Source organism: Oryx dammah, unplaced genomic scaffold (assembly GCF_014754425.2).
Source record: "Oryx dammah isolate SB20612 unplaced genomic scaffold, SCBI_Odam_1.1 HiC_scaffold_3, whole genome shotgun sequence".
In the NCBI taxonomy this organism is placed as follows: domain Eukaryota; kingdom Metazoa; phylum Chordata; class Mammalia; order Artiodactyla; family Bovidae; genus Oryx; species Oryx dammah.
The window spans coordinates 71766939-71792645 of NW_024070187.1; the positions used below are offsets into that span (position 1 = coordinate 71766939).

Below are 25707 nucleotides of genomic sequence, written 5' to 3' on the forward strand. Positions count from 1 at the left end.
GTATACTTTTGCTGTGCTCTGTAGTCAAATCTGGCCAAGTGTGGGACACTTGATATCTCACAACTCTTTGCATCAACCAAGCTTTGTATAATCATTGCCCAGGGCTTCACTGTTTTGCCTACTAGTGCGCAGAGTAGCTATTTTATAACAATCTGAAACCTTCCCTCACCTCTCTTAACTTTACAAATTAGGAAATGGAGTTTAATTACTTACTTGCCTTGGGTCTTGAGGCTTGCTGACAAAGAGACTGAAATTAGTATTCTCAGCCATTGAATTCCCTGTACCTTATTAAGCTCCTCAAGTATGTGTGCCCCAAAAGAAGACTAGTCTGTCTGCCTGAAGTGGAAACACTGGTTATGAGTATCAATAGCCTATAGGTAGCCATGAAAAAAAAAAAAAGATTGTATTGTTCTATCCTGAGGTTCAAGATAAAACAGAGAACATCCAAGAATTGATTTTTAGAGAGAAGTGTAGTGATGCCAGCAGTACATGGTGTAGGCATTCTTTTAAAATGTTTTGCATATTCTGAAAAAGGTCTGTGATGAAAGAGGTGGAATAATTGTTGAAACAACCGAATGGAAGTTGGAACTGTGAGGATTGTGGGTACAGGAAAAAGACCAGGATGAAGATTTAGGTATCAGTTGTGAAAGTTGTTACTGAACACTCATGAGATGAAGTAAGGTTTCTAAGGAAGGAGGCCTGAAGTAGGAGGAAGACAACAAACAGTTATTAAATGGACCATGATAATGTAGGATTATGAGGCCAAGAGAAGGTAGAGTTTGATAGTAAAGGAAAGAAATTGATTAAAATTGAGAAACCAGGTCTTTGTATGCCAGTGAAGGCTAGTGACTTATTTCTGTGTGCAATTGAAGAGAGAAATTGTAAAAGAGAAGCCTATATAAAAGAGACTGTTTTTTAATATTGAATAATCATTCATATTTGGAGATATCTCACCGACCAACTCTCAGTTTATTTTTCATTCTGTCCTTAGCTTTTTCCCACATTTGCCTGTCTGTCGTCTCTCTTATCTTCCCTTCATCTATTTCTTCCAGACTTCCTAATTTTTTTGTCTGGGGGAAAGGATGAAGGGTAGTCTGTTTATATTCTTTTGTGGTCAGAGTTTCCAGATACAGTCTTCAGGTATTCTAGAGAATCTTGGCAAACAGAGAGTAGAGAATGGAAATTCTCCCAGGTCTGAATGACCAGCCTGTCCATCAAATAAGTAAACCTATTGCAGTGGTTTTGAAAAGCAGCCATAGGACATTCCTTAGAGTATAAGAGGCATGCTTTTTTTGAAATACATATAATGGACATTTGTATGAAATGGTTCTTATGATGTTTATATATTGCTGTAATCTCTGTATTCTCATATTCTCATGATTTTTTTTTTCCTAGGGTGCAAAGAAGAGTGCTATTGGTCAACGTATTGTGGCAACCCTACCGTATATCAAGCAAGAAGTTCCCATCATTATTGTGTTTAGAGCATTAGGTTTTGTGTCTGACAGAGATATTTTAGAGCATATTATTTATGATTTTGAAGATCCAGAGATGATGGAAATGGTAATGTGCAAGCAAAATGTATTCATAATGTTTTTCAAGAGATTTGAAGTTACTGACTGTTGTTAATCCTAAAACACAAAAGAAAGCTGCTCTGAAGATCAATTTAGCTGTTGTAAACCCCATTCTATTTACCGTATAGCAAAAGCCTTCAGCCCTACCTTGACTTCTTTTCCTGACAATTCTATGTAAAATTGACCTGAAAACTAGAGGCAGCCAGAGTTCATTGACAGCAGTAAGGAAGAAATAATAATAAGGAAAATCATAAAGGCACACTAGTCTGATGCAGTTTAGTAAGGGGAAAAGAGTTGATATCTTTAAAAAAAAAAAAAAACTTTTATAACATTTCAAATTTACAGAAAAGTTACAAATAACTCTTATATAGTCTGTGCCTGTATTTAGCAGCTGTTACTTTTGCCACATTTGTTTTAAGATTCTTTTTATCTATATATACACATTGTTTTTTTCTGGATCATTTGAAAGTGAGTTTTAGGCATCATGCCCCTTTATTCCTAAATACTTCAGTGTATATTTCATAAGAATCAGGATATTTACTCATATAATCATAGTGCAGTTTTTAAAATTGGTATTTTGGTGTTGTATATACTGTTAACCTGGAGATCTTACTCAAGTTTTTGCCAAAGATATTGATAATGTCCTTAACGGCATTTTTTTTCCTGGTTCAAAATCCAGTCAATTATCTATTACATGTTGTTTTTAATGTTTGCTTAATGTCTTTTAATCTTCCCCTGTCTCTTTCTGTTGTTTCATAACACTGAAGTTTTTGGAGCGGGTAGGCCATTTATTTTATAGAATATCCTTCAGCTTGGATTTTTCTGATATTTCCTCATGATTAGATTCAGTTTACGCCATTTCTTGGCAGGACAAATCTAGAGATCATAATGTGTGCTTCCCAGGTCATCACATCAGGAGTCACATGATGTCATTTTGTCCCATCATGGGAAATGTTAACTTCACAGTGGCAGCTGTTAGTTTCCTCCACTGTAAAGTTACTACTTTTATGGGACGGTTTGTTGAGTCTAGATAAATACGCATTTCCTCGTCAATCATCCTTGTCTAAGGAGTACTTGATATTCTTAAAGTTGTCCTGAATTATCCAAAGTCCTTAAGACTACAGAGAAATAAAGTAAAATATAGGCTAAACATTGGTCACAAAGTTAGAAAGTGAAGTATATTTTAGTTACTAGAGTATTTATTGATATGATTACATGACAAAACGGATTCTGTTTAGATTTTACTTTAAGCTTTTGGCAGTAGTTATGCTTTTTTTCCCCTTAATACTTAAAGATAATTATCTAAATAGTTAAAAGAAAGGATAAACCTCTTAAACCAAGGCTGACAACATTATGACACATTTATTCATTTGAGCTTAGTTTGGGTGTTAAACTTCTCTAAATTGATTTTAGATATTTGAAAGGAACTTTTTTAAAGCTATTGTTTATTAAAATGTAAAAAAATACTCAAACCCACTGTGCTCTGTTATAATGGAATTATTTGTATTTTTCTGGAAAAGTATGATTGTCCATGCTGATCATTTTTTTCAGAGTTCCCTAGGTCAATAAGGTGTTTTTAAGTTCTAGGAGTTTGTGTTTCCTTGAATCTCTAAAAATATTTGAATATTTAGTTAGGTGTTCATAGGGATATTTAACATATTATAAATTGACAGTTGCCTTATCTTAAAGATAATGAATTAAAAAATAATTTTATTTTAATTAACGGATAGGTTAAACCATCACTCGATGAAGCTTTTGTCATCCAAGAACAGAATGTTGCACTAAATTTCATTGGTTCAAGAGGGGCAAAGCCTGGTGTTACCAAAGAGAAAAGAATTAAATATGCCAAGGAAGTATTACAGAAGGAAATGCTCCCTCATGTTGGCGTCAGTGATTTTTGTGAGACCAAGAAAGCTTATTTCTTGGGGTACGTCAGATTTCTTTGTTTTAAGTTCTTTGCCAAGATGTGGTTGAGGTGGTTTTTCTTAAAGCTGAAAATGTCAAAATTGATGTTTTTAATATATGTTAAAAAAAGGAAAGCCAAAACCATGTGCTTTCTCTTTCTTTTTTTAAAGGTACATGGTTCATAGGTTGCTGCTAGCAGCTTTGGGTAGAAGAGAATTAGATGACAGAGATCACTATGGAAACAAAAGATTGGACCTTGCTGGACCACTACTTGCGTTCTTATTTAGAGGGTAAGAAATTATAGAATGATACTGTTAAAAGTAGATAAATTTCACTTTAGATTGGTTATGGCACATGGAGGTGCTAAAAAAGTATCTTGGCATGCATAATGGGTGCATGTGAAGTTTGCTACATTCTTTGCCAGTTGTGCAGTTTAGTTCTGCTTCATATTAGAATTTCAAGATTGTGGAACCGTTTATCACTTGTTTACATTTTCTTTATTCCTCTCTACCATTGCAAAGCATTTGAGAAAGCCCAATTATTGACTGACTTTCTGAGTGCTGATACTGGAATTTTTATTAGTTTATAAAAACAAAAGCTAGAGAAGAAGCAGTGGTTGTGTCAGAATTAAGGTTATACGTGATTTTTATTTTATTATTAATATGTTTTTATATTTTCTATAATGAACATATACTACTTCTATAATTGGACAAACTTATTTGTAAAAATTATGTAGACAGTTTAGCACAAAAATGATGTTAGCAATGTTTTGTGCATGTTCTGTTACTTATTGTGTTGTATGTTAGTGTTTTTCAACCTTGTTTTGTTACCACCCCACTAAGGAGCCTCTTTTGACTATTTTTTCCCTTAGTGCTTTGCTTGTGTATGTTTTTGTACTGTATGTACATCTGTGCTTTTTATATAAAAAAGAATAACCTCCCTCCTCATCTCAACCACTTTTCGCCTCCTTGTGGGCAACAGTGTCCTCGTTAGAATTCATATTACAGACCTTGACATGTTTAAAACATTTTATTGGCAGAATGTTTAAGAATTTGCTTAAAGAAGTACGGATCTATGCCCAGAAGTTCATTGATCGTGGAAAGGATTTTAACTTGGAATTGGCAATTAAAACAAGGATTATATCTGATGGCCTAAAATATTCTTTAGCTACTGGAAACTGGGGTGACCAAAAGAAAGCTCATCAAGCCAGAGCTGGAGTATCTCAGGTAAGGGTGTCAGCTGTGACTACAGGTTTGGTAAGAAAACATTACGAAACTAATAGAATCTTCATTTATTGAATGTAAATTGTTTTCCCTTTTTTTTGTCTTGGTCAGATATAAAAGTACTTGGAGGCTTTTGAATTATGAAAGTGAAAATTTTCTTAAGTTAGCTGTTAGCATTACTAAGAGATTTTAAAGTTTTGACTCTCATCAAGATATTTAATAAATTCACATAGGTTCTTAGGAGGTGAAACAGTCTATGTTCATGAAATTTTTGTCTTAAAAGTTCCATATTAGAAACTGATAGCCAAGGAATAAATTATTTTGTATAATGTAATACTTCTAACACTGATTTCTGTATGTTGCCCTGTTTTATGTACAATGATTACAGTAGGTACTCTCAGAATGATTAACGGAGGAAACATTTTACAAAAATGTCTCACCAGGTGTTTTTATTTATTTTTTGTAATTAGTTTTCATATGAGATTTAGAACTTACCATGTACATGTTTAGATTTATGGAAGGGATCTCCCCCTCATTTGCTTTTTTTTTTTTTTTTAAAGAAAAACAAGCCTACACCAGTATCACCTGATTAATTTGGCATTCAGACACCAACTTGAACCTCCTGATTCCTGGAAGTCTAAATATCTTAAGAATTATGGAAGGATGCTCATAACCCAGTTAAATTTCTAGTTTCTTTTAGTTTAGTAAGGATTTGTTGACTCTAGTTGATATTTGTGATGCTGGGTTCACAGGTTGATTCCAGCCTTCAAGGAGCTCACCATCTATTAGAGGAAACATTTGTCCTTGTATATCTCACTGTGCCTTGAGCTGAATTATGATAAATGCCATCCTGCCAATTGAGTTCAGTTCCTGGGTTTTAAGATATGCCAAGAGCTCTGTCACACATTGGATCTGCAAAAAATGAGTAAAACATGATCCCTGATTTTCAGTAGCTTACAGTCTGTATTCAGATGTGAACAGATATTACAGCATGGTACAGGGAGTATTAAATGAGAGCTATGCATGCTTGCTCTGTGGGGATGCTGGAGAAAGGCATATAGCACTGCCTGAGAGTGTGAACAGAAATGTTTTCTTTAGGAGGTGGCACGTGAACTGGGTCTTGAAGGGTAGTGGAGAAATTAGCCCAAGCCTTGGAGGAGGGTAGAACGAATAGCTCTTAGGAAAACTGGAGAAAATTTCTTAATATCCTGAACAAAGGGACAGAGGGAGAAAAGGGCACATGTATGTGGGAGGAGCTAGATCATTCTAGTGTTTTCAAATCAAAGTGGGAGAGTTAGAAAGGTGGGGTTGGAGAGGGGAGCTTGGGAACACCTTGTAGAGGGGCATTCATTTTTGCTTTTTAGGTTCAGTTCAGTTCAGTCGCTCAGTCGTGTCTGACTCTTTGCGACCCCATGAATCGCAGCACGCCAGGCCTCCCTGTCCATCACCATCTCCCAGAGTTCACTCAGACTCATGTCCATCGAGTCAGTGATGCCATCCAGCCATCTCATCCTCTCATTCCCTTTTCCTCCTGCTCCCAATCCCTCCCAGCATCAGAGTCTTTTTCAATGAGTCAACTCTTCGCATGAGGTGGCCAAAGTACTGGAGTTTCAGCTTTAGCATCATTCCCTCCAAAGAAATCCCAGGGCTGATCTCCTTCAGAATGGACTGATTGGATCTCCTTGCAGTCCAAGGGACTCTCAAGAGTCTTCTCCAACACCACAATTCAAAAGCATCAATTCTTCGGCGCTCAACCTTCTTCACAGTCCAACTCTCACATCTGTACATGACCACAGGAAAAACCATAGCCTTGACTAGATGAACCTTAGTTGGCAAAGTAATGTCTCTGCTTTCGAATATGCTATCTAGGTTGGTCATAACTTTTAGGTAGCTTCACAGTAAATGTCATTGTGGAGAAAAGATTTGAGAAGGGCATAGTTAGTGGCAGAAAGATTGTTGCAACAGGCTCAGTGAGAAATGGTTAGAGCCTGCAGTAGAACAGTTCTATGGAGGTAGAGAGTAGAGTCAGATTTAAGAAATATTAGGAAGTTTGGAAAGCTTTGTGATTAGTTGAATGATGGAAAACTCCATAGAACAGATGTCTTCTATAGAAGTGGTAGAATTTCACCAAGCAGAGCAGAATGGGGAGTGCATTCCATCCTGTGGCAGTTGTGGAGGTGAGAAATGTTCAGCAGTGTGGATGGAGTACAGGCATTCTGAAGACTATAGTAGGGGAAGGTTGTCTGGGACTTCATTGAAAAGAGCCTCAGTGTCATGCTCCTCTAGCTGGTGGGGAACTGTCTAATATTTTTTAATTCGGTGAGTGATGTGAACTTACCTATATCTGTTTTTTAATAATTCTGGTAACTGAGCAGAGTAGATTGGAGAGGACATTGCAGGGACTTACGAACTAATGATAGTAGTACAGGTTAAGAGGTGAGGAGCTGTTTTTTTGCTGTGACGTTGGGAAATAAGAGTTTACAGGATATGTTTATTGATGTATGAAAGGAGGAAGTCAGAGACAAAGATATCATGAGATTTCTAGGTTGGGAGATAAAGGGAAGGGTGACACCATTAACCATGATAGGAGATTTAGGAAGGAGGATGGATTGTTGTAGGTGTGGGGAAAGAGGTGATGTGTTATTAGGTACATTGAGATTGTGTTGATTGCTTTATATGTCTCTAAATATTACCGTACTTACACAAGTATTACCTTGCTTGAAGTTAAGTCAAGTTGCTCAGTCGTGTCCGACTCTTTGTGACCCCGTGGACAGTAGCCTACCAGGCTCCACTGTCCATGGGATTTTCCAGGCAAGAATACTGGAGTGGGCTGCCATTTCCTTCTCCACGGGATCTTTCCAACCCAGGGATTGAACCTGGGTCTCCTGCATTGCAGACAGACGCTTTACCGTCTGAGCCACCAGGGAAGCCCATTACCTCTCTTAGTGTTCTGTAAATATTGAATCTCTGTGTTGGGTTCAGAGGCCTCAACCTGGAAAAAGTTCTGGGGTGGGTTAGTGATGTTTGCTATGGGCAAAGGAATGAGAGTTGGTAGCATATAACACTTAGTGCCTGATGTTTGCTAAGTGCTGTTCTAGGTACTGGGATACAATGGAGAACAAAACAAGCTTAAAAAACCCCACTAACATCCAGATGCTTGGAGATAGGCCATAAAACATTTGTGTGGCATGTTAGAACTATATGTCATATATTTGCTGTCCTTCCTGTAAGGGTCAATTAAGTTACAAGAGTGAGCGGAATTATCCAGGGCAGATTGGAGAAAGGAAGGATGGAAACGGTTGGACACTGAGTGGATTATATTTGAAAATACGACTTTGCCTCATTTTAGTATTTGCCAAAAATATGATAGTGTAACAGAAATGCCCAAGCTCTATAAAGATTTGTTATTGTTTTCTAGGTATTAAATCGCCTGACTTTTGCATCTACTCTTTCTCACCTGCGTCGTTTAAATTCTCCCATTGGTAGAGATGGCAAACTAGCAAAACCTAGACAATTGCATAATACATTATGGGGAATGGTGTGTCCTGCTGAGACCCCAGAGGTAATACATTAGAATTTATGTTCAAGACAAAAAGTACAAGAATTATCATGTAGAGTATAATTAGTTTTGTAAGTAACTTTTAATTTTATTTAATTATCTAAGTGTAGAATAGAACTAAGTATTATAATTTTGTTTTTAGGAAGTAATATATTCTGAAATCAAATTGGAGGGGAAGTGTGGAAAAGAATTTTGGAAGGCATGTTATCAGTATGAGTAATATGTACTTTATTTATTCCAAGGGCCATGCCGTAGGACTTGTGAAGAATTTAGCCCTGATGGCTTATATTTCAGTTGGATCTCAGCCTTCTCCAATTCTGGAATTTTTAGAAGAATGGAGTATGGAAAATTTAGAAGAAATTTCTCCTGCAGCTATTGCTGAGTGTGTATAGATGCAATTAAAAAAAAATTGTTAATTTTCGGTTATAGCTTATTACAGAGTTACTATGTACAGAATACTTCTGGTTTTTTATTTTAGTGCAACCAAGATTTTTGTTAATGGCTGTTGGGTTGGAATACATAAAGATCCTGAACAACTTATGAACACACTACGGAAGTTGCGGCGTCAGATGGACATCATTGTGTCTGAAGTAAGAATCTTTAATTATTTAGGAGGATGTGATCTCTGGGATTTCTGAATGAGGCATAAGGCTAAATGAAAGTTATCTTTGCATTGATATATTTCTTGAACTGATGTCCTTTGAATTTTAAAGTATGTTGTCAGAAGTCTAGATGATGTTTTGAGCTAGATTTAATAATAAAGTATTGCTTACTTTAATGCCTTAGATATATGCGTCTAAAGTTTTGACATGTAATTTATTATTAAATTATATTTTGGAATTCAGATTACATTTTAAAGTGTGTTCTTTGAGAATCTTTTTGTGAAGCTGACAGTGCTTTTAAAAAGGGAATGATCATCTCTGATAACCTCCTTTGTTGGAATCCAGAGATTGATTCTTGAAATGTGATACACCTCTATTAGATTCTTTTATGTTTAGGTGGATGTTGAAGTGCTCTGGGTATAGGAGTTTTTTTTCTTTAATCATCAAAATACCAAATGAACTTTATTCCTCTCCAAAATATGGTTTTTGCTTTCAGTGTAATACGTTGAGGGCTGGGCTCAGGCTTTTTTTGATTTCCCCAAATCTGCACCTTTGGGTCTTTCTGGGTGAAAGTTGATTTGGAGGGAAACTAACACACTTTAGCTGGCCACCTGTCTACCTAGCAAAGCAGAGAATCAAGGTTTCGCTGCTCCAAGTCTTCCTCTAGCAAGCAGACTCTGCGTTTTGAGCCAGAGGTATTCAGAGCTTGAAGTCAGGAGCAGCTTGCTTCACTTGAGGGCAGCGGGCAGAGATAAGAGAAAGCCCAAGAACCAGCACTGTGTTTTTTATGATTGAGAATTTTGTTAATGCCGTTTGTTTCTCTGAGGTTTGCTGTGTTTTCTAGGATAAAATTTAAGTTCTTCATGCTGTTTAGGCCTCTCTGCCTTTCCATGGGCCCTTTCCTTCAACCTGGAATGATTGTGCTCCCTGTCACCCATGCCTCCTCAAAAGCGAGTAATAGGGAGAAGGTGTGTTTTACTTTTTTTAAAGATAAATCTCACTAATTCTGCAAAACTCTAGTATTAACTCTTGTCTTCTTCAGGATACTTTACCTGACCGCCCCCCCCCCAGTTTGATTTAGATCAGAGGTTGGCAAACATTTTCTTTAAAGGACCAGATATTAAATATTTCAGTCTTTGTTCACCTTACAGTGTCTGTTGTGTATTCATCTCTGCTGTTGTAGTGAAAAATAGCCATAGACAGTACACAAATCAGTATAACTTTATTTTTTGTAAAAAATAGATGGCAGGTAAGGGCAGATTTGGTCTGTTGGGCTCTTCACTGAGCCCCTGATTTAGACCTATCTCTGTGACTATATAGCATATTTTCCTTGAATAAGTTATGAAAGAATGCATATACCAGATAATATCTATTGATTTATGTGCCTGCTTCTCTCACTATACTGTTAACATCTCAGAGGCAAGGAATGTGTCTTAATGTGACTTTATATTTTCAGCTTTGAGTGTGGTGCCTGATATGTAGTGTCTGACAGTGAGTGAGTGTTGAAACTATAAATGGGCCCTGTGTCTTTGAAGTGGGCTGTTTAATCTCCTATTGGAGAATGTTGTTAGGAGCCTCTTGGTAGGAGAATTGTATATATTTTTTAGGAGTCTAATACTTTTTCTTTTCCTTTATGTTTTCTGATAACCAGAGTTTCTCAACTTATCCATTTCTACCTTCAGCTTTGTGTTGGACCTGTTAGGCTTTCCTGTCAGTAGTTTTCTTGAGAACACCTATTTCCTTTGGATTACAAGATTCTGTTTGGCCTTTGAGGAGACACAGCTTAGTTTATGTCTTTCTGTTAAGACAAAAGAGCTCTGTTCTATTAGGAATTCTATTATATTCTATTAGGAATTCTCTAAGGATTCAAGGAAAGCATTTGAGAATGCTGTTCATAGTGTTTTTGTTCACACACATGGTTTCATCTCAGATTTTTTCTAAGGATAGGAAGAGGGCTAAGAATGTGGGACATTTTCTTTTTCTTGGCTTTTGACTCTTTACACTTTGGGAGAACTTAGTGTTTTTTGATTAAGCTTTAATGAATTACTGTTGTTTTAAAACTGAATAATCCAAACTTTTTCTTTAAATAAACCCAGTCTTTTTTTTTTTTCTATGGCTACGTCACATGGATTGTGGGGTCTTAGTTCCCCCACCAGGTATTGAACCTGGGCCCCAGCAGTGAAAGCGCAGACCAACAGGGAACTCCCTACCCAATCTCTTCTTTAATAAAAGTGTATCCAGTTGTGATTTCACCTTTTGAAAGTACTTTTATGTAGAAATAACAGTCTGTTTTTCCATTTCCCAACTCATTAGCAATTCATTTCTTAGTTGACTTTTAAGATTATATATTAGATCTAGAAACTTCAATGGAAATTTTTATTTGTTTACTTCTTGACATTGGCACTTCAAATTCTGTAGTACTTTTAATATTATGTTCTTTATTGTAAATTTTTCCAAAATATTTTTGATATTTTCCAGGAATATATTTTCTAGCACTATCCAGTAGAAATGCAATGTAAGTTACATAGACAATTACATTTTTCTAGTATTCATGTTAAAAAAATTAAAGACAAAGAAAAGGGTATTTCCTGGTGGTCCAGTGGTAGGACTATATGCTTTCACTGCCGAGGGTATGAGTTTAGCCCCTGGTCGGGGAACTAAGATCCCATGAGCCACGTTGTGTGGCAGAAAAAAAGAAAAGAAAAAAAGAAATAGATGAAAATAAATGTGTTTTATTTAGCTTAATACATCAAAAATAGTACAATTTCAACACAATCCATGGAGAATTATTAGTGATGAGTTTTATCATTGAAATTCAGTAAGTAGTTTATACTTACAGCATACCTCCTTTTAGAATGGCCACATTTCAAGTGCTTAGTAGTGACCTGTGGCTAGTGACTGCTGTATTAGACATCTAGATTGTAAACCATTTGCTGATAGACTATCATGAGAAATCAGGCTTACACTTGGGAAAGCTTGATTGAAGCAGTGACACAGGGCTGCATATTGAAAGGTTACACAGTGAAGTATATGTAATTATCAGAGACAAAAATAAGAAATTGTCGCATACTAGTGTTTTGATATCCAAAATACATTTTCTTCATATTTTATTTTGCATGACATTACTACCAGATGTTGTTCAGCTCTGTAATTACCAAGGTTAAATATTTATCTTCTATAAAATTTTAAATTATACCTAGGTTTTTAGCATATTGAACAATGATCAACTAAGATCTATTAGTTTTATCTGATAATTTATTAATGTTATTTTATCTCAGCCTTAATGATGCAGAGAAAATATAAATTCATGAGACTATTTTGTCTTCTTATGTGCAGGTTTCTATGATCAGAGATATTCGAGAGAGGGAGATTCGGATCTATACAGATGCAGGCCGTATTTGTAGACCACTTCTAATTGTGGAAAAACAAAAGCTGCTTTTGAAGAAGAGACACATTGATCAATTGAAAGAGAGAGAATATAACAATTACAGGTAAGGACATGCAGTTAGAAAAAAAAAGAGATATAATTAATATGACATAAAACATTTTAAAGTGTGTCATTCAGTGGTTTTTAGTATAGTCACAAGATTGTACAACCATTGCCACTATCTAATTCCTGAATATTTTCTTTGACCCAAAACAAAAAAAGAAACTCTGTACTCATAAGCAATTACATTTGTTGTTCTTAATTTTTCTTAAGTAAGAGACTTGAGGCTTCCCTGGTGGTTCAGACGGTAAAGAATCTACCTGTAATTCAGGAGACCAGGTTCAGTCTTGGGTTGGGAAGATACCCTGGAGAAGGGAATGGCTACCCACTCCAGTATTCTTGCCTGGAAAATTCCATGGACAGAGGAGCCTGGGAGGCTACAGTCCAAGGGGTCGTTATCAGTTGGATACAACTGAGTGACTTAACTCTTTCAAGAGACTTGTATGGTCTTATTTAAGAATAAAAGTCTTTGTGACATGGTAAAGACTATCTCTACTAATAAAAAATGACCTACATAGGATTCTGAGCTTCCACTGCTTAGAGGGGACTCAGGTTTGATCCCTGGTCAGGGAACTGGAATCTCACATGCATGTGGTGTGGCCAGAGAAAAAGAAATATGATGAAGTAATATATAACATAATATGAACAATATAATAAATTTAATAAAAAGAATCTTTTACAATTTATTATTAGTGATATATGAATGTATATAGTTTTGTTATAAAAAAATTCAAAAAATAGATGTAATAAAATATATAAAAGCCTCCAGTTCATACCTTCCTTTTTGAAAGTAAGTACTGTTACCACTTGGGATATATATACCTCCAGACCTTATTCTTTGTTTTTATATACTCACCCTCTAGCCTCCAAGTAGGTTCTTTAGATGAGAGCAGATAAAAACAAACTAATAGTAGTTACAGAGCCATACTTTATGTGTATTGCTCAGTAACTTTTTTCCCCTACTGTTAACAGTAATACACGTATTTTAGGACTCTTCCTGTATGAGTACATACAGATACAGGAATACTCTTTATTAAGTAGGGAGCTTAGTTAACTAAGATAGTTGAGGAAGTAAGGAAATTAAATGAATTCTTCTTTTTTAGTTGGCAGGATCTTGTGGCCAGTGGGGTGGTAGAATATATTGATACTCTTGAAGAAGAAACAGTGATGCTTGCAATGACCCCAGATGATTTACAGGAGAAAGAAGTAGCTTATTGTTCCACATATACACACTGTGAAATTCATCCATCAATGATTCTTGGTGTTTGTGCCTCTATTATTCCTTTTCCTGATCATAACCAGGTTGGTACCAGTTTTTAACTATGCTTTGTGAGGAATTGGGGGGAAGTAGAATAAAAATTAGAAACTAGTCTATAGTTTCTTCTGAAAGAAAAGCCTTGTAGTGTAAAGGCTATGGATTACAGCATTTAATATGCTCATTCTTGTGTTTGACTCTTAAGAGCCATAATTGCTTATTCCAGAAGAAGTAGAAACTTTACCAACCGTATTTCTGATTTATGAAGTACCCTGTATAGTCTATTTATTTATTTAGAAGTAAATAAATTTTCATTGATTTTCCTTTTCATTTCTACTTTTAGTCCCCTAGAAACACATACCAGTCTGCTATGGGTAAGCAGGCTATGGGGGTTTATATCACCAACTTTCATGTTCGTATGGATACGTTGGCCCATGTTCTGTATTATCCTCAAAAACCACTTGTGACTACACGTTCTATGGAGTATCTGCGATTTAGAGAGCTGCCAGCAGGTATGTTCAGTTTTGTTCTACATTTTGTAAGATCCTGTCATGGTTAAGGCATTTTTGTGGGTGCTTTGAAGGATTAATAAAATGCATATGACACAGTGTCTGTTCTCATAGAAGTTACAATGTGGCAGGAAAATATGAGCACAATTAAATAAAAAGGTAAATGTGTGGAAAGTGTTATGATGTAGATATAGATTCCTTTGGAAGCACAAAGTGAAAGAAATGATTGATTCCTATTGGAGTCTAGTGCCAATTTCATGGGGGAGGTAGCATTTTGACCTAGAGTAAAGTTGATAGGGTAGTTGAATTTGAGAGCTGGTTTGAACCAGGGCCTGGATATATGAAATCAACTGTCAGTACTTACGTCAGTTTAGTATGGCTGGAGTGTAAATGCATGGGAATGATACTTGATCTGAGATGGAGACAGTGGGTTGAATTTTATTTTTATTTATTATTATTATTATTATTTTACTTTACAATATTGGTTTTGCCACATGTCAACATGAATCTGCCACGGGTGTACACGTGTTCCCAATCCTGAACCCCCCTCCAGGTCATCCCAGTGCACCAGCTCCAAGAATCCTGCCCCTGCATTGAACCTAGACTGGCAATTCATTTCTTACATGATATATATGTTATTATATGTTTCAGTGCCATTCTCCCAAATCATCCCACCCTCTCCCTCTCCCACAGAGTCCAAAAGACTGTTGTATACATCTGTGTCTCTTTTGCTGTCTTACATACAGAGTTATCGTTACCATCTTTCTAAATTCCATATATATGCATTAGTATACTGTATTAGTATTTAATGGCTGAGTAATACTCCATTGTGTATATGTACCACAGCTTTCTTATCCATTCATCTGCTGATAGACATCTAGGTTGCTTCCATGTCCTGGCTATTATAAACAGTGCTGTGATGAACATTTGAGAATGAAAATGTCTAGCCTTTTTGAACAAGGAAGTAATACAGTTGGAAGTTTATTTTGAATGTCATTCTGGCTACCACCTAAAAAATAGAGTCAGATATGGTATTAAGTAGGCAGATAACTTAGAGGTTCTTGCAGTGGTCTAAGTGAGAATTGGTACAGTTCTTACTAAGAAGTGAAAAAGTATAAGGGGTTGGAATACATTTGATAGGACTTGATTACTATTTGGATGTGAAATTATGAAGAGAGGGAAGAAAGGAATTGGAAATATTGTTGGTGTTCTTGGCTTGGGTGATCTAGCAGAGAGAGAGACTATTAATAATATTGGGAGCATGTTAGAAGAAAGAGGTTTTATTTTTAAAATTAATTTTTATTGGATTATAGTTGATGTACACTATTGTGTTAAACTCTGCTGTACAGCACAGTGAGTCAGTTATACGTACATCCACTCTCTTTAGGTTGGAAGAAGAGGTTTTAGAGGTAAGATAACAAGATCAGTTTTTGACATGTTGATTTTGAGTTGCTGCCACAACATCTCAGGAATGATCTTCCAAAAGTGAGTTGCAAATATATTTAGAAGAAATGTCAAATCAAGAGCTGTGAAGTTTTTGATATGTTAATGATAATTATAGATGACTGTGATATTTCTCAGGGAAAATAGAAAAAGTCAGAGACAGCCAGAACTTGGGGAAAAGAAATCAGGAGAAGAGATTTGAGATGAATCTGATGAGGAGAAAACCCTGGAATTTCCAGGAAGAGATTTCAGAACAACAGTTTCTTGAAATAGTGCAGAGAAGTCTGAAGGGTATAAGAGATTTGAATATAAAGGAGACGGCATGGTTCTTCCACACAATTGTTGTCTTACCATATTATTAGCAGAATTTTGGCTTTGACTGTGGATAACATTATTTAGTAAAGTGTACCTTGTAAATCATAGATAGTATATTCAAAAGCAGAGACATTACTTTGCCGACTAAGGTCCGTCTCGTCAAGGCTATGGTTTTTCCTGTGGTCCTGTATGAATGTGAGAGTTGGACTGTGAAGAAGGCTGAGTGCTGAAGAACTGATGCTTCTGAACTGTGGTGTTGGAGAAGACTCTTGAAAGTCCCTTGAACTGCAAGGAGATCCAACCAGTCCATTCTGAAGGAGATCAGCCCTGGGATTTCTTTGGAAGGAATGATGCTAAAGCTGAAACTCCAGTACTTTGGCCACCTCATGCGAAGAGTTGACTCATTGGAAAAGATTCTGATGCTGGGAGAGATTGGGGGCAGGAGGAGAAGGGGATGACGGAGGATGAGATGGCTGGATGGCATCACTGACTCGATGGACGTGAGTCTGAGTGAACCCGGGAGATGGTGATGGACAAGGAAGCCTGCCGTGCTGCGATTCATGGGGTCTCAAAGAGTCGGACACGACTGAGCGACTGAACTGAACTGAACTGAACCTTGTAAATAGTGGCTTTAAATCATTTACTGTAATATGGGATCTAGCATTTTGATAGATTCTCACAGCTTAGAATGATTTAAGAGTCCTCCACAAGGGGTTACTCTTGTCTAGAAAAAGAAACTAGAAAAACAGAATCTGTTACTTTGTCTGCAGTGTGCCTGTATCTTTGGTCTGTGTTTGCATCGCCGGTGTGTTCTTTGAAATTTAGATGATAGTTTCTTTATTGCCAGAGAAGAAAAGAAATTTTGGTGAAGGATTGAATTTGAAATAGAATGTTCCTTTGGCACTGATATGAAGTGGTAAGGGCATGGCTGGTAGGCACCACGTGCCTTTCAGTTTTGTTACTCCTTCATGCCTTAATCTTATTAGCTATTTTAAAACTTTGAGATAATTTAAAGCTTGCATAAAAGTTGCAAGACTGTTAAAAAGAACCACTGTATACTGTCCATCCAGATTTCTGGGTTCACATTTTACCACACTTGCAGTGTTCTTTCCCTTTCTTTTTCTTCCTAAACCATTTGAAAGTAAGTTGCAGGCCTGGAAGCCCCATCACTCTTTAATTTTTCAGTGTATATTTTCTGAAAACAAAGACATTCTGCACAGTACATCTGTCACCATCAAGGGGTCAACACTGATCCCCATCTAATCAGTAGTCTCCCAATTCAGATTTTGCCAGTTGTCCTCATAATGTCCTTTATGGGTCTAGGGTCTAATCCAGGATTCTGCATGTCTCTTTAGTCTGAAACAGTTCCTTGGTTTTTCCTTATCTCTTATGACCTTCACATTTTTGAAGAGTCCAGGCAAGTTACTTTATACATTGTCTCTCAATTTCAATTTGACTGTTGTTTCCTGTGGTTTATATTTCAGGTTATGAACTCTTGGCAGGGCTAACAGAAGTGGTGCTTCATTCTCAGGGCATTGTGTCAGGAGGCATATGCTGTCTTTATGTACCGTTGTTGGTGATTCTAACTTTTATTATGTAATTAAGATAGTGACTGTCAGGCTTCTCCACATTTTATTAATTATAAGTATTGTGTACTTACTCAGTTCGATTCAGTCTTTCAGTCATGTCTGACTCTGTGACCCCATGGACTGCAGCATGCCAGGCTTCCCTATCACAAACTCCTGGAGTTTGCTAAAACTCATGTCCGTCAAGTTAGTGACGCTATCCAACCATCTCATCCTCTGTCGTCCCCTTTTCCTCCTGTCTTCAATCTTTTCCAGCATCAGGGTCTTTTCCAATGAGTCAGTTCTTCGCATCAGGTGGCCAAAGTATTGGAGTTTCAGCTTTAACATCAGTTCTTCCAATGAATATTCAGGTCTGATTTCCTTTAGGATGGACTGATTGGATCTCCTCACAGTCCAAGGGACTCTCAAAAGTCTTCTCCAACACCACAGTTCAAAAGCATCAGTTCTTTAGTGCTCAACTTTCTTTATGGTCCAACTCTCACATCCATACATGACTATTGGAAAAGCCATAGCTTTGACTAGACGGACCTTTGTTGGCAAAGTAATGTCTCTGCTTTTTAATATGCTGTCTAGGTTGGTCATAGCTTTTCTTCCTAGGAGCAAGTGTCTTTTAATTTCATGGCTACAGTCACCACCTGCAGTGATTTTGGAGTCCCCCCCCCAAAAAAAAAAAAAAAACAAAAACAAAGTCTGTCACTGTTTCCATCGTTTCCCCATCTATTTGCCATGAAGTGATGGGACTGGATGCCATGATCTTAGTTTTCTGAATGTTGAGTTTTTGCCAGCTTTTTCACTCTCCTCTTTCTCTTTCATCAAGAGGCTCTTTAGTTCCTTTTTGCTTTCTGCCATAAGGGTAGTGTCATCTGCATATCTGAGGTTATTGATATTTCTTCCAGCAATCTTATTAAGTAAGTAATAAGTCTCTGTTAGAAGATACTTTGAGAAGATGTAAATATCCCATTTTTTAATCTCACTTTCGGCCATTAGTTTACTGTGTAAGTGTTGCCAAATGGTGATCTTCTAATTTTATCATTCTTTCCTTTTTGATGCTGAAATTGTCCCAGATTTTCCAGTGAGAACATCTTCAAGATGACTCCGTTAAGTTCTCATCATTCTTTAAGCACTTCCTTACCTTTTGTCTCATCTTGTGCCTTTCTTCCCCTAAACTTGGACTTGGCCATTTCTTCTTTTAGTGAAGGATAGTGTGTGGAAACCAAAATCTGGGTGCTGGGCTTGGTGCTTGGTATTAGAATGTCATCATTTCTAGGTCCTCTCAGCTGCTGGAGCTAGGAAAAAATATATATGCATATACTCCTCTCACTTTTAACTATTTTTATATCTATATATACTAAAGAACCGTGAGTTTATACCATATCTCCCAGTACAACACTGTAGTGTTTTAGAACTCCATTCTCTGACAGGGAGAAACCTGGCTCCCATTTTCTCCAGTATGTTGAGTTATTTGCTACGTCTATTGATGTAACCAATCTCCTGACCCTCCTGGCTAAATAATTGGCTCTGTCTCTGCCTAATACGCCAGCTGCATTGACCAGATTCTGATCTCTAAGGGGAAAGGGCAGATTGGGTTATCTTAAGTGATCTTTTGATTAGTATCATTCCTATTTCTATAGGGTACTGTTACCTTGGATGGTATCTTCTGGGATCAAAGATCCTTGTGACAGAAGTTCACCTTGATTTAAAGTGGGTCAGGGTACTTACAGCTTTCTTGGTGCTGAACTGAGGTTTTGAAGTGGTTGGGGAGGGCCTGACTGACAGATGAATTGTAATCCTAGATTTCACATGTTGATAAGTCTTTGAGATAACAGATAATGTTTTAAAAATTACTGGTATTTTTTGAGCAGTTTGTGAAATACCATCCAAAGTACTTTTACACATATTATTTCTAAGCATCATAAAAGCTTTGTGATGTTTTTTGACCTACAAACTGCCTCAAAGCTTTTGTGATGATTAAATGGTTACATCCACTTAAACTCATGGCTTTGTGCCTACCAGTTAATAAGGGAGAAATAAATGTTAGCTGATTAGTAATAGTAGTGGTTGTATCCTCTCTGTTTTACAGGATCGGAAAAGTTATCTGCCTGAAGTTGTACAACTTATTTTGTAAACCCAGAATGCAAACTCTGGCTTTTTTTAAGACCAGAAATAGGTCTTTCCCCCATTTTCCTTTTTTGTTCTCTTTCCTCTTCACTACACTGTTTTTTGATTTGGGGCTTTTAAGCTAAGAATGTATTAGAAATAAAACTCAGAAGTTTACTGCTTTTAGCTAAATTTAGCTGATATTTCAGACTTGCTTGCGTACCTTGGATAAAGGTTGTAGGATGGAGGGGGTTGCTTCCTGGGATGTAGTAGATATAGCATGTGTGGGCTGTCAGGGGTTGTCACAGCAGAGGAGGAAAGTCCTACAAGGGCCAAGACCATTCAGCACCTACAGGCTATGTCACCTGACGAGAGGGAGGGCCATAGGTAGCACTGTATGTTGTGAGGATGTGCAAGGGCAATCTTGCCCATTCCATGTATCACGAACGTCACGTAAGGCCTGCTGCTGGCTTCCATAGCAGTAAGAGCACATCACATCTCCCAAGACCCTGGGATTTCTGCAAATTGTCATCTATCTTCAGATTCCCCCCTATCTTGAGGATCTGGCATCTTTATGTACTTTCTCTGCATTATACAGCTTGACCATGTTGATGGACACTTACGTTGCTTCCATATCTTAGCTATTATAGACAGTGCAGTTATGAACATTGGGGTGCATGTATTTTTTTGAATTCGCATTTTCATCTTTTCTGGATATATGCCCAGGAGTGGAATTGCTGGATTATGTGGTAACTCTTGTTTTGTTTTTTCTTTAGTTTGCTAATATTTTGTTCAAGATTTTTGTATCTGTGTTCATCAGGCATACTGGCCTGTAATTTTCTCTGTTTGTGGTATCTTTCTCTGGTTTTGATATCAGGGTCATGGTGATCTCATAGAATGAATGAGTTTAGGAGTGTTCTGTTCTCTGCAACTTTTTGGAATAGTTTCAGGAGGATAGGTCTTAATTCTTCTCTGAATGTTTGCCTCTGTAGCCATCTGGTCCTACTCTTTTGTCTGTTGGAAAATTTTAAATCACAGTTTCAATGTTAGTACTTGTGATTTGTCTGTTCATATTTTCTAGTTCTCCCTGGTTCAGTCTTTTTCTAACAATTTGTCCGTTCATTTTATTGGCATATAGTCATAGCAATCTCTTCTGACTCCTTATATTTGTGTGGTGTCAGTTGTAGCTTGTCTGTTTTCATATCTGAGTTTTGATTTGTGGCCTCACCCTTTTTTTCTTGATGAGTGTGGCTAAAGGTTTATCAGTTTTGTCAGTACTTGATATTTTAAGTCTTAGGTCTCATCAAAAATAGTTTTGGCAGTAGCAACTAAATAAACTTGAGGTAGAAAAGATAATACCACTTTTCTTTGTAGTATAGGGAGAGGATCTAGGAGCAGAGCAGGGCTGCGAAGAGAGGAACAGGGTAGTACCAGGTCAAACTTAAAGTCAGGAGACAAGAGCTGGGACTTGATTCTATTGCTTATTAACTTTGAGATCATGGATAAGTTTTATTTTGTTAGATCTTCCTAATAATGCACATAATAATAATAATGCCTTGTTTATGGCACAGGGTTGTGGTTAGAATCATAAAACCTGGTTGGGGGAGGGACTTTATAAATATACAGTTACATGTATATAATCACTCACTAGAAAGCGGATACAGTGGGAGTGACTACTATTAGGATTTGCTTATATTAAACATTTAACCATCAGAGTAGTTTTCTCACAGATTGCTCTTCCAGGAGGAGTAGACTTTGGCAGTTACCATGGTGAAAACATCTGTGGTAAATATAGTTAAATAGGATAGATTTGAAGGAAAGAGGTGATTTTTCTTTGTTTCTCATGTGATGCTTTAATGTTTGCTATTTGAATATACTACAGGTATCAACTCAATTGTAGCCATTGCATCATACACTGGATATAATCAAGAAGACTCTGTTATCATGAATCGTTCAGCTGTAGACAGAGGCTTTTTCAGGTCAGCTATTTATAACAGTTTCCAAAATACAGATATAGTGGAAATACTAATATTTTAATTTTTAAAAATTTTTAAAAAATAGGTGTGGGAACTTCCCTGGTGGTCCAGTGGTTAAGACTCTGTACCTCCAATGCAGAGGGCATGGTTCCCCTGGTTGGGGAACTAACATCCCACGTATCACGTGGTACAGCCAAAAAGAAAAAAAAAAAGGTGTGACTTGTGTGTGTCCAAATTTTTTGGTGGTTTTGAATGTCAGGCAAGAAGAAATTTTGATCTGACAGCAGAGAAATTTTTCTGTTAAGATAGGTAATCTGTCTCCATTCATAAAACTTTGTGGATGCCTGTCAGACATAGGTTGTTGTATGATTGCCTGTATAGGGGTTAAAATAGTGAAATCAGTGTCCTGCTCCAGAAAGTGGAAGGCCTGACTGATGGTCCTGAACAGCTAAAGACATTGCTTCTCGTATCTGAGTATTTTCAGGTACTAATACTTTAGCGCCCCCCTCCACCTTTTTTTGTAAGCAAAAAAATATTTGCATTTAGATAATATACAAGTATCTAAAGAAGAAGTAAAGATAAACCTAAGAGTTTTAGAACCCTTAAATAACTACTGTTAAAATTATAGCATGTTTTCTTTTTCAGTCTTATTTTCTGTTATTCAGTTTGATTGTCAAACATTAATCACAAATCCATGGCATGTGAAAATTGGTTAAAAAACTGAGAATTTAGAAGAGAGGATAGATTTTTTTCTGTATAGTTGTCAGAGGATATCAGACCAGAGTTGGACATTATAGCTTAATATCATAAATTTCTCAGTAGAAATACTGGGGCAGATCCTGGGTGACCATCTCTGAGGGTTGTTATGGGAGGGATTCTTATTTTAGGTCGAGGGTTGGACTTAGTATTCCTGTTCTCACAGTTCAAGCTGTGTTAAGGATCAGATGTTACATGGGTGACCTGTGTAATAGCTCTTAGGACTTAAGTTTGACCCTCATACAGTTAAGTCCTGTTCTAGATTCATAGTTTAATTGCTATGGTTAAAATTACCAGATATCAACTAAGTAAAAATTATTGGTGTGTTCTAAGTTGTATTATTAAAGGAAAATAAAGTTCACTTTAGAACCATGTATTTTTAGGTCTGTTTTCTATCGATCATACAAAGAACAGGAATCAAAAAAAGGGTTTGATCAAGAAGAAGTTTTTGAGAAGCCTACACGTGAAACTTGCCAGGGTAAGTGATTCTGACAGTGAAATTATGGAATTCAAAGTTAACTCCTGATTAGTTTTTCTGGGTTTTGTCTTCCCACCCTTCTTTATGCAGTGTGGGAGTATGTTTGCTAGTCATTCTTAGAGCTTATATTTAAGGAAATAGATATATTTGCCAGAAGTCTTTGCACCTGGAGTGGGCTTGCTATAGTCTTTCTATTCTGCTAGGTCCTGCATTGAGGAAAGGATTTAGGAAAGTAGAGAGGCCATATAATTGCATGGGACACACCCAGGCTCATTCTCACTTGTACCGTGTCCTGTCCCTTAGTTTATGTATTTTCATGGGAACTTCCTCCCCTCTTCACATTCTGATGTGACCATAGTGTTTGTCTGGCCACAGTATATGTATATATTTAGCAGATAAATAATGAGAGAATGTCTACAACTTTGTTTCTTCTGAAAAACTCAGATTTATTTTCTAGTTACTATTTTTACAGACATTTATAAGCTATATACAGCTTTTAGGATGGATGGGGTGTCCTGGGGGAATATCTGCTACAGTTTTGGCTTCTAATAGTATTGCATGAAGTAAAACGTTTTTGTACTCAACATTTCCTGTGGGTGCTTCTATGTAGTAGTGAACTGATTTTCAGTGGAGTTAAGGTTACAGTTTAGATTTCAAGTTTTCTGTGGGAGATTTTGTATAGAGGACATAGATAACTCTTTCTCATGTAATATAGGGAGCAAAAGATGGCAACACATTTATCCAAAGTCACTTAGCAAATGGAGAATCTTGATTTTCCAGTACTCAGTCCAATGCCTTTTTTTAAAGTTCAGAATTGTTTGTAATGTTTGGAATAAGGGCATGTTACTGTACCATGTGTTAGATATTCCTATGAACTTCTCTCTGGTTAAAACTGATGTATATATTTGCTTTTTAATCTTTTTGAGAGAGGGAGTATGTGACATTTTAAATACTTTTATTTATGGTATTACCATTTCAGAAAATTCTCTTTCTTCTCAGGTATGAGACATGCTATTTATGACAAGCTGGATGATGATGGTTTGATAGCTCCTGGAGTTCGTGTGTCAGGAGATGATGTTATTATAGGCAAAACAGTCACCTTGCCTGAAAATGAAGATGAATTGGAGGGCACTAATAGACGGTATACAAAGAGAGACTGTAGCACTTTTCTCAGGACTAGTGAGACTGGCATTGTGGATCAGGTTATGGTAACTCTCAACCAAGAAGGATATAAATTTTGTAAAATAAGGGTAAGTATAGCTTTGTCATATTGTTGTTTATAGAAAGTAAACCAGAATGACCTAACTAACTTATTTTTATGTGAATTCAGGTACGCTCTGTTAGAATTCCACAGATTGGAGACAAATTTGCTAGTCGACATGGTCAAAAGGGTACTTGTGGTATTCAGTATAGACAGGAGGTAGGTATCTTTCATCACCTCTGACTCACAGTTTTATTGATCGTTTTATTAAAATTTGCTTTAACTTAAGAGCCCAGAGGCAGTAAAGGCTTGACTTTGAATTGTAGTGCTGAACAAGTAGGTGATCATCTATGTTGAGGGCTTTCCAGGCGCTAGTGGTAAAGAACCTGCCTGCCAGTGCAGGAGACATAAGAACTGCAGGTTCGATCCCTGGGTTGGGAAGATCCCCTGGAGGAGGGCATGGCAACCCACTTTAGTATTCTTGCTTGGAGAGTCCCATGGACAGAGGAGCCTGGCAGGCTACAGTCCATAGAGTTGTAAAGAGTCAGACACGACTGAAGCAACTTAGCATGCATACTATGTTGAACAGAGTTTAGGACATAGCAAAGTTCAGATGAAAGGGAATCAGTTCTAGTTCTGTAGCTAAGAGATTTACATTTTTCAAGTGTCTTAAAAAATTCCTTTATAGGATATGCCTTTCACCTGTGAAGGTATCACCCCCGATATCATCATAAATCCACATGCCATCCCCTCTCGTATGACCATTGGTCACTTGATTGAATGTCTTCAAGGGAAGGTAAGAGATTTTCTTTACGGGTATAGGTCTCAAATTGATGTTTCTTCCAAAGTGTTAGGTGATTTCTCTCATTCTGAGTCAGGGTATTGTGGAAAAAGCCAGTGTGACACTTACTTTCCTGCTTTTAAATTGGTTTGATTATGTCTGTCTGTCTTTTTGCAAAAATTTGCAAAGTTATGACTAAAAATTCTTGTAAAATTTACTATCTCCAGTCTTTGAATAAATGGTTATTCTTTTGACTGGTTCTTTTCTATAAGTGGTGGTTAGTTCATTGTGAACCTAATGATTTTATAGCTGTAATATTAGCTATGCATGTGTCTTTCAGTGGAGGTTTTCTATTTTTAAGGATCTTATTAAGGTAGAGTAGCTACAGCTTTTATGCATTGGAGAAGGAAATAGCAACCCACTCCAGTATTCTTGCCTGGAGAATCCCAGGGACAGAGGAGCCTGGTGGGCTGCCGTCTATGGGGTTGCAGAGAGTCAGACACAACTGAAGCGACTTAGCAGCAGCAGCAGCAGCTACAGCTTAACAGCTTAACAGCTTGGTTTTAAGGATTAAAATGTCATCTTCCTTGAGTCATAGGAAATATTTGAGAGTCTCATTCTTTTTGTATGTGGTCTCACAGAGAGCTTCCTATTTGAAGACTTAATAGGTAGTTTGTTCTATTTTATGTAAGATGCTAATAAAATGAACCTTATGATGTTACAGCTTTCCATAACAGATATTTAAGTTAATTTGTAATCTTAAGTTCAAAATCTTCCCTTTTTTTTTTTTGCATTCTTGCACAATTTTAATTCAGTTCTTGCAACACCCAAGTAGGTGAGTCATTGACAGTGTTAACAGGACATATTCAAAGATATCCAGAAGCCAGGATTAGAAGTGAGCTGGAATGCTCCTTACCATGGTGACCCCAATCTTCCCTTTCTTAAAAAGGTTGTTTTTTTTTT

At 36.9% G+C, this 25707-nt stretch overlaps 1 protein-coding gene across 1 annotated transcript in view; it reads left to right on the forward strand.

Moving 5' to 3' along the window:
- The window catches only part of POLR2B (RNA polymerase II subunit B), a 48327-nt gene that overhangs the window by 18080 nt on the left and 4540 nt on the right, over positions 1-25707 (forward strand). The window contains exons 7-21 of the mRNA XM_040238283.1: positions 1396-1560; positions 3302-3498; positions 3647-3766; positions 4516-4702; positions 8118-8261; positions 8501-8640; positions 8737-8848; positions 12197-12351; positions 13451-13649; positions 13946-14114; positions 21435-21531; positions 22668-22762; positions 23762-24012; positions 24093-24182; positions 24652-24759. Coding sequence (XP_040094217.1) covers positions 1396-1560; positions 3302-3498; positions 3647-3766; positions 4516-4702; positions 8118-8261; positions 8501-8640; positions 8737-8848; positions 12197-12351; positions 13451-13649; positions 13946-14114; positions 21435-21531; positions 22668-22762; positions 23762-24012; positions 24093-24182; positions 24652-24759 — 2229 coding nt within the window. The remainder of the gene's footprint in view (positions 1-1395; positions 1561-3301; positions 3499-3646; positions 3767-4515; positions 4703-8117; positions 8262-8500; positions 8641-8736; positions 8849-12196; positions 12352-13450; positions 13650-13945; positions 14115-21434; positions 21532-22667; positions 22763-23761; positions 24013-24092; positions 24183-24651; positions 24760-25707) is intronic.